Below are 9126 nucleotides of genomic sequence, written 5' to 3'. Positions count from 1 at the left end.
TCTATCTGCTGTCTCTCCTCTGTGAACTGGAGTACTTGTCTATGAATGTTTACATGTTGGCCAGTCATAAACTTAGGAATGTGAGTTCTAGATATGAATGCCTTTACCACCTTCTTCTATGAAACAAAATAATAGTTTAACTTGCAGCCAATTGCCATATTTTCATCCTTTCCTTCATAAATGCATGAGGCTTTGTTGAAGACAAATTGTTAGCTAACTCTATTAATTCTTGTCATTTTTTCCTTTGTGAAATAACTATCTAGGCCTTGCACGGCTGAATATCCATCATCTTAGGGGAAAAAAAATAACTCAGTGCTCATCATTTTGCTGCCACTTCCTCCTTATTCATCTCCTAATTCAGTTCAGTAATTTATCAGTGTGATCTCTGTTGAGGGCTCCCTTTCCTTGCTGTAGGTGGCTGGGGTAGCCCATCCCATCTGAAAATGTTGTGTCCTTTCTTTAGCTTAGCGCCTATGACTTATTACAGAACTTGCCAACTGTATATGCATTTATCTAATGCAAGTCTTATCAGTTTCTGTGTAATGTTAGACTGCTGTCTTCACATTTTTTACGCTATATGAAAATATAAATGTGCATAATTTTATACAATGCCCATTCCCATATTTTCCAGTAATCTTGACCCCATTCCAGTAAGCCTGTAAAAAGAGTTAATTCAGAATAACTATAGTTGCAATTTGGATTTTTTGGTCTTAATCAAGCCCAACATTTTTTTTTAAGACCTGTAATACCTTTTCATACCTTCACAACTGCTTTTTTTTTGTCACTATATCTGTGAATCTCTTAGCTGTTCCATGAGCTTAGGTTAGCAATTGGCATTTTGTGCTCTTAATTGCCTCTTCAAAATGCAAAGCATTTTCAGTTATGCTTGGTTGTGCATTACCTTGGTCCTCCATTGAAATCAAGGGACTTGATGAGTAAATCATAAAGGATTATGGGAAATACTCTTATTTTATGAAATGTTCTTGCTATGAACCTGAATGTTCAGTCTCTTCAGCAACAAGATAACTGAATTCCCAAAGAAATAAATGACTGAGAGTTGTTTTTTGTTTTTTAATGAAGAAAGTTTATTGCAGGTCTTTCTTTACAATTCTAGTAGAAAGTATAGCTAAGAAAGAAAATGATCTATGACCAATTCATAAGAACAAGCAAAGGAAAAGAATAAGCTGAATACATACAATATTGAACTAAGCAGTATGGTAAAGATAAAACCTCCTCTATCCGTGACTGCAGATAAGGATGACTCCCCAGTCTGTGTTTCCAGTGCCTGCACCAGGTGAGTGGGGGAATAGTGCTGACAGACTGCTGCTAGCTACTGATGGCACCTGCTTGGAGTAGCTCCTCTGTCAGCTCTCACTAGAACTAAAAACTGCTCCAGCCATCCTAGCTTAGATAACATGCAGCAAGAATTCTGTTTGCAGGCCCAAAGTCATTTTATTGTATCTTAACAGGTAGACTGACTCTGGAGAAAGGTGTGGATGCGATATTTGTGATTAAGATAGAAAATGGCTAGAACAAAAAGGCTTCCTTGACTCTGGTCTTCATTACAAATAAACGTCCAGTGCTTGTGTTTACATCCCAAGTCACTTTATTTAAAAATTAGCTAAACACTACCCTGCAGCCTGCAAGTCTGATAACAAACTTTATGCAAAAAATGACCATCCTTCCCTGTATCTCCCATGTTTGTCTCACAATATTTTACAGTTAGTTCACTACATTTTTTTTTTAATTTTTTTTATGAAAATATGCCTCTTCAAGTTTGGTAGATGCTTGCCTAAAAATAGAGGCATCAGAATAGAAGATGAATATAACGTTTCTTTCCTTGTCTTCCTCTCCTGCTTTTCTGAGTACCCTCATAAGAACACAGTGGGGCCCGCTTGTAGAAGCGAGGCCGGGCAATCCTTCATCATCTCAGGTGCCTTTGTGGTTAGCTACACGTTAAGTTAGTCTACTTAGAGCCCAAGACTGTGTGAATGCAGGAAATTAAACTAACACGGTTAACTTAAAAATCATCTAACATTACTAGAAACTTTCCCCCTACTGTTGTTCTCCAGACAAGGGCAAAGAGCACTCAAAAAACCACATTTACTCACCCACTTTAGAAGTTAAATCTCTTGTGGCAGAGCCTGCTCTGGGCTCGCCACAGGAGGGTGCAAGAAAACTGAAAACTGTCATGTGAAATGAAGAGAAACCGTGGCAAGAGTGCAGGGACGTTCAGGTGGATTTGGTTTAGTCCTGCGCACCAGGCTGCTCCCCAGCAAACTCAGGAGACGCTGAGATGGGGAGCGTGGGGGATCTGACTGGCTCAGAAGCAGCAGGGAGGAGGGTCTCGGACCCAGCTGCACGCGGGTCAGCAGCTGCAGCAGTAATTGCAGAAGTTTTCTCCATTCCAGCTCTACCGGAGTCCTGGCAGCGCTTGCTGCAGAAAATCTGACTCTCTTTATCTAGAGCTGTGTTCTAAAAACAGACAAAAAACCCAAGGAAAAAAAATAAAAAAAACCCAGCAGTTAAATCAAAGCCCTGTGTTAAACTCAGTGTTAAAACAATCTACAAGACATTAAGTGCATGCATTAGAACCAGAAAAAAGGAGAAATAACATTAGAAAACTTATAAAATTGTTGGTTTTTTATAGTGCTTGCTTTGGAAAAGGTATCTTGCAAAATATATGTTTGCCATGGTGGTTCAAATTGACAATTTTTTTTGCAAGTCTGATGTGGAGGAAAAACCAACAACAAGCGATTGTGATATTGTCTGAACTCTTTTTATATTAGCAAAAATGTATGTACCTGCATTTGTGCAGACACAGAGAGTTAACTAGTTACCTTTTAATTTGAACATAATATGTGCTTCTGTAAAGACCAGAACTATTGGTGTGTGAAGGTGACAGATGGCAGCCTAGGGAATTTTTCTGTCTCAGAGTAGAATCTTTTACTGCTTGTTTTTGAAAAGTTGACAGGATGCAGTGGCAAAAATACATAATTTCTGAATGCTATCACTAAAAATGCAAGCGGAAGAAAGAGTAGCAGGTTAGCCTGGAAACTGAGAACTCTGTAGTGCATCAGGTAGATTTTCTTGGAAAATGTGATGTGTCTGCTAAATCATACAACTTTCATACCCTCTGAAAGCTGTTGGAAGTTCAATATAAACTGTGGTTTAATATTTCATTGCTAGTAGAATGTCTGAAGTGAGCAAGAGGGAAATCTGACAGTTCCTGTGTCAAAAATTTCAGAGTTGTTTTCCCAGATTTGGAGGGACAGCATAATGGGTCTTGTTTCACAGTTTGAAGGCTGATATTGATCGCTGTAAATCCCTATACTTCTTGGTTTAACCACAAGTACCAGTGAGAATACAGATTTAAGTTAATACAGATTAAGTTCTTTGTAGTTTATTCAGTTATGTGGAATGGTACAAGATACGCTTTCTCTCGTCAAGTGCAGATTGATTGGGCTTTCTACAGTAATTCACAAATGTATGATACTTCAAGTGAGAAGAAGAGCACAAACACGTTTCACCTGCATGGATATCTCTTCTTATAATATGTGTAAGCATTGTAAGATACTGTTACATAGAACTCTTTTGTTTTCAGCTAGGAGGTGCTAGTTTTGAAGTAAGAATGGGTGGTCTGCTTTTTATGTCTCTTCTTTTAATTATTCAGAAGGACTTCTGTAATGTGACAATTTCTAAGTGTTAGTGGAAGTTGTCTAAATTTATTGTTCTAGATACTGAAATAATTTTCTGATAAGAGTTAAATTTGGCATGTGATCTCCACTGTAGTTTATGGCATCAAAGCTATCAGGGACCAAAGCAGGACCAAAGTACTTATTGTCTGTTCTCCTAACTAACTGGTCATGTAGCTAGGGAGTGAAAAATGATTTCACTACTGGGTACCAGAACTCAGATTTTATCTGACTTCGGCAAAGAAAGCTTGACTGGCAGCTCCAGCTTTTCAAGTAGAGGTCTTCAATAGTTGGCAAGTATATGGAAGGCAGGTTGTTCTGGAATTAGTCTCACAATTTTTATTTGAAATAGAAACAATTTCTATTTCAGTAGGTTGCTTTTTATGTTTTTTTTCCTTGCTGTGTCATTATTTTAGTTGTTTTTTTTCACTCATCATGCAATTCCACATTTTGTTAGTCTTGGCTGTTGTCTGTGTCGCGTTCACAAGAAAAGTTTGTCAGCTGTCAGCCTGCACTCAGGACACAGAAGGGTATCCAGTGTTATAACTTTGTGGCGCAAACGGTAGCAGATGTGTACTTCTTCTAATTGCTTTCAGATATTGTAAGATGTACACATGCACAAAATTGCTCTTAGGGGAATAGACTGAGATGTGTCTGAAGAAGTGAGAAATAACTAGTTGTTATCAGTGCTAGCTTAGAAAATTTCAAGTATGCATCCCTTAATACAGAAAAGTTCTTTGCAAGCGTTTAAGATTTTTACTTTACTTTAATGTTTTTGTGTGGCTTTAAGGCTCTTTCCACTTCAGACTGGCTGAATTATTTCTCCTTTCTCCTTGTGACAGACAAAGCACATGTATTTTTTTTGTGCAGCAGAACAAAGCACTGCAGTTAGTACGTACCATTGCCTTGGACCTATTCAGAGGAAAGCAATGCAGGCATGGGGAAAGGAGGAAAAAGGAAGGAAGCAAGGGACAGAAACTAGACTTACTTTAAGCAGAACTAACACAATTGCAACAAATTTAGATTAACAGAACAGTTTTAAGCTGACCAAAAAAAAAATCAATGAGTTAACAGCAACATGCTTTTAAGGGGCAGAAAAGTCTCCTGTTCAAGAACACAGAAGTAGGTATGTGCAGTTTTACTTATCTGCCACATGATGGTATTATCTGCATTGTCCAGATGACAATATTTGAATGAAGTGATGCTAAAAGGGATACCATTAAATATGCAGGTGGGCTGATCTAGCAATAGCAATGCACTGCAATACACAACAATTACAATACTGTGCTTGTCTAAATGTTTTGAAGTGTTGATGTAAGTGAAGATCCTGTTAGCAGGAAGATAAATAAATTTCAATGCTCTAGATAAACTAGAGCAAGAGTAACAAACTTGGGGCTTAACTCTCATTAAACTACACTGTTTTGAACAGTTTATTTTCCCTTCAGCACTAACTCAGAGCTGCATTCAGAACTAAAGAATCGTTTCCATCCTTCCACAACTGTTAGGAGGAAATAAGGCAGGAAAAAGGAAAATCAAAAGATTTTAATAATGTGTATTTTCCTGGCTGAAGGGATGGCAGTAGTAACAGAATCGGGGGGGAAAAACCACACCAATAAGAAGCCAGAAGCTACGCTGTGTCAGAGATCTGAGATAGGCTTAAGTCACATGCAAGTTGGAGAGGGGCTGAGAGTTAGAATTAAAAATGCTCTTATTACATATATTGCATTTTATACCAGTTTTCAGCTTCAGGCTTATCCATAGTCTCAACAGAATAAAGAATGAAGCTCTGAAGTCCCTCTCAAACTGTCAAGTCAAACTGTCAAATGAAATGCAGACAACAGCATGAACCCGAAATCCATTTTCTGACTTCTCTCATTTTTGTTTCCGCTCTTCCTACTACCTATTTAATTAATATAAATGTATTTGCAAAAGGATATGTATGCACACGTTATTTTGGTTTACCTACTTTCAGATGATAAAAACAGCTCTTTGGTAATGTTAAGTGGGCTGGATATTCAGAGTAGTTAATGCTATCACTGGTACTTTACTATCAGTGATGGGTTTTACTTTTCTTTCAGTAATGGAAGATACTGATTGTATACAGAGTGCATTCTTTGGCAGCTCAACCTGTTGAACTGCTGCATTTTTCTCTGAAAAAGTGACCCATCAATTAGAAGTGCAGTTCTGAGCACTGATAACGGGGAACTCAGCTGCATTTCTCCTACATACATCTGCCTACTTGAAGTACCATTTATGTAAGTTAAGCTATCATCCAGTTTCCTTTGTATGCTTTGATTAAAGTTCCCCATAAAGAACATACATAAAATATGTAGCTAGAGTTACAGTGGGACAAAATTAATGTGGTAAACATTGAATGCTATGAAAAGAATTCCTCAATGGGAACCTGGTTTCTCCACGTAGTATTGACCAACAGTACACTCAAGATTGAGCATTGCTTGGGCAGGGCAGAGGAGCCCACTTTAGTAACTAGCTGATCAGTATGATTTAAAAAAATCACAGCTTTTTTAATAAAGCATTTCAAGTTATTAATAAACTCCATTTCAACATACTACTGCTTAGTGTTTACACATATCTGAAAGCTTGCGTTTATAGCTTAGCTAGCGCACTGTGATAGACTTGGCTGCTCTCAAGCGACAGTGGGACAATCCATACAATACACAACTATTCTAGCTTTGCTTTTGCTATTCTTGCACCACACATGCTCATAGATTACTGTTAGAAAAATATGCTAAGTACAATATGAATGTATAAAAATACTGTATTTCTCTTACCATGATGACAGAAACCCCAGCAGATGTGTTGTTTTGCTTGGGTAGGGTGTTGTTAAAGTGCTGCTTCAGTTTACCTGTTACTTCAGCTTGCATATTATTCTCCTGGGAAGTGTCATCCTGTTTTAGAACAAACACAATACTGAAGGTAAGGAAAAAAATAAAATCAGTTAATGTAACTGAGCAAAAGAGAAATGTTCTATTAGCTAGAGGTACTACCTGCAAAGTAATCATTCAGGTAAGCAGCCCAAAAATGAATGCCCTCTGCTACATAAGAGATGGTTCAAACCATTTAAGATGAACTATGTAGGAAAGGAACCTAGCAAGTGTTCTTTTGTGTCTGACCTATTTCTTAAAATGCTATCTGACACTTTACAACTTCAGTCCATGAATTTGTCCCACAACTGTGAGCAACAGCTTTTACCCTTTAACAGCATAGTTATGCTTGATTAAAAGTGTCTTTGTCATTTGGCTTTATTTGCAGCAGCATTTTAAATGGCCCATCATATCTGCAAAATTGAGGAGACAAAATATAGTGCCATAGGTATCTATGCATAACAGCTCCTCTCAAAGGTAAAATTATTACAGTTGTCTTCTCTTGGTTGAGAGAAATCCATATTGAGTTTCTCTTTTAAAATGTGTGTGGAAATCAGCACCGGCTATATACATGTAAACCTAGTATTTATTAGTAGAAAACTGATTTGAAATCAATAAGCAACATACTTCAGCATTCTCCCACGTGGCTGTCCAGCACCTCTATGTCATCAGCTTAGTGCTGATGTATTTTATTTGCTAGTTCTCTTGTGGAAAAAATAAGCAATTGTAATTTCTTTTAAGGAGCATTTCAGCAAATAAGATGCCAATGTGCAGAATAGTCCTTCCCTCCAAGCACACTTTTTAAAGATGATCTTTTTTGATACTTCACACCCAACCTAGAAGATGCCCAAGTCACATCAGCTTGCCAGGTTATGTTTAAAAATCAGAAGGAAAACCTCCAGCACCTTCTAATCTCAGTCAACAAATGATACCCTTCACTCTGTTATTTTAGAGCGTGGTTGCTAACAGAGTTGTTAGTGTTAAAGCTTACTTCAGGCTCTTGCTAGTCTCTTCATGTGCAAGTGGGAATAGTGATTGAATAAACAGAAATGGGTATAGCAGAATTGTGTTGCTGCTTCTGAGAACTACACTGTAATACTTAGATTTATAGATGTAATATCAAATTAGAGACAAGTAAAATGTAATTTACTCACTGACACCCAGGGATGGCTTAAGATCTGTGCTGCTGTATATCGGACTTCAGTATTCACATGTAACATCAGGCTAATTAACTCCTTTATAAAGAAAAAAGAGTGATGAGAATGGGAAAGGACATTACAATGGAAATCTCTGCAGTGAGTTCTTTTCAGTACAACATTCTTACTGCATGCATGTTTCATTAAGTCTTCTGAAACCAGACAAAAAACAAATCTTCCAAACATCTGCTATAATGGTCCAGTTTGTTCTTTGTACTCATGCAGGTGACCAGAACAAAACCAAACCTGGGACAGACATGATCCTATACGGGCAGTGCATGGTAAAAGTACATAAAGAGCACAAATCAGAAGTATGAAACTGCTGAAATTATTTGAAAACTGTGTTCTCTTATGTATTCCTCCAGAATAAAAGGACATTTACATGAGTTCTCCAGCTTAGACTCACCTTGCATAGGAAAAAGCATTTAGACAGGGAAAACTACTTAATTCTAATTGCATGGTCAAATCCCAGACAATCTGCAGTTGTGGCTTTCATCATGACCTAGAGGCACTAGTGCGAATGTCTTCAGCTTTATCAAATAGCTTTGTGGACCTTTTGTTAATGATACTACTTTATTGCTTACAGATGTGATAAACCTTAAAGAGGTCACTTATGCAAAGCAGTCAGTAAAGTTAAAAACAAAACAACAACAAATCCCAGAACTTCCTTTAGTTCTTATTCAGTCAACTAATTATGTAACTAAATAAATTTGCAGGTAGGTTCCCTGGTTCTATAAGCCTATCAAGACAAATGTTTCTCTCTCTCTAATGAACAAGCTCATGCAGAGCCAATTGCCTGCCTTGAAAAGCTTTTTATAGCCTCTAAGTTGTCAGTCTTCACACTCTTTTGAAGAATTTGAGAAAAGGCCTCTTCAAGCAGGTAACATACTAAACGGAGAGGTTTTTCAGCCACCCAAATCATTCTCAGTGTAAGTCTGAGCTGAAAAGCTGCTTCTAGTGCTAAGACTGTGGGCCTTGTTTTTTCATAATGTAAGTCCGTAAGAGTGGGGAGATCACTGGAGCTTGGGAAACACTGGCAAATGGAAAAAAAAAAAATTGCTTTCAGGTAACAGCCAGTGGGAAACTCAGGAAAAAGAAATGCAAATTCTCATTGGCTGGATAATAAGTAACTGCCACTTGCTAATGAGAATCCTTTGCTATTAAGAGCACATTACTGAATTAATTTAAGAAGTGGGGTTTAAAATTTGAAACTTTTATCCTACGGACTCAATCATTTTAAATACTAATGGCAATGGTAGCAAGAACTACTAGCAATGGCAAATCAAGCTGGCTGCGCCTCCTGGGAAGCTGTCAAGAGTAAAACAGAAACAAATAATGTCAATTGTATCC

The 9126-nt window shown here is 37.6% G+C and overlaps 1 protein-coding gene across 5 annotated transcripts in view; it reads right to left on the bottom strand.

Moving 5' to 3' along the window:
* DCLK2 (doublecortin like kinase 2) overlaps window positions 1073–9126 on the bottom strand; it is a 78613-nt gene continuing 70559 nt past the window's right edge. For 2 of the 5 annotated variants that reach the window (XR_002438456.1, XR_002438457.1), the window contains 4 exons: window positions 7735–7815; window positions 6488–6604; window positions 5429–5511; window positions 2343–2475 (listed from right to left, as the gene is read on the bottom strand). Coding sequence is in view for 3 of the 5 variants with exons in the window: in XM_021396277.1 (XP_021251952.1) it covers window positions 2248–2475; window positions 6488–6604; window positions 7735–7815 (426 nt within the window). In the remaining 2 variants the exon portion in view is untranslated. The other 3 variants (XM_021396277.1, XM_021396278.1, XM_021396279.1) reach the window with 2 other exon arrangements.

Source organism: Numida meleagris, chromosome 4 (assembly GCF_002078875.1).
Source record: "Numida meleagris isolate 19003 breed g44 Domestic line chromosome 4, NumMel1.0, whole genome shotgun sequence".
NCBI lineage: Eukaryota > Metazoa > Chordata > Aves > Galliformes > Numididae > Numida > Numida meleagris.
The sequence above is the reverse complement of the archived record's forward strand: the minus strand, read 5'-3'. Positions and strand labels throughout refer to the sequence as shown.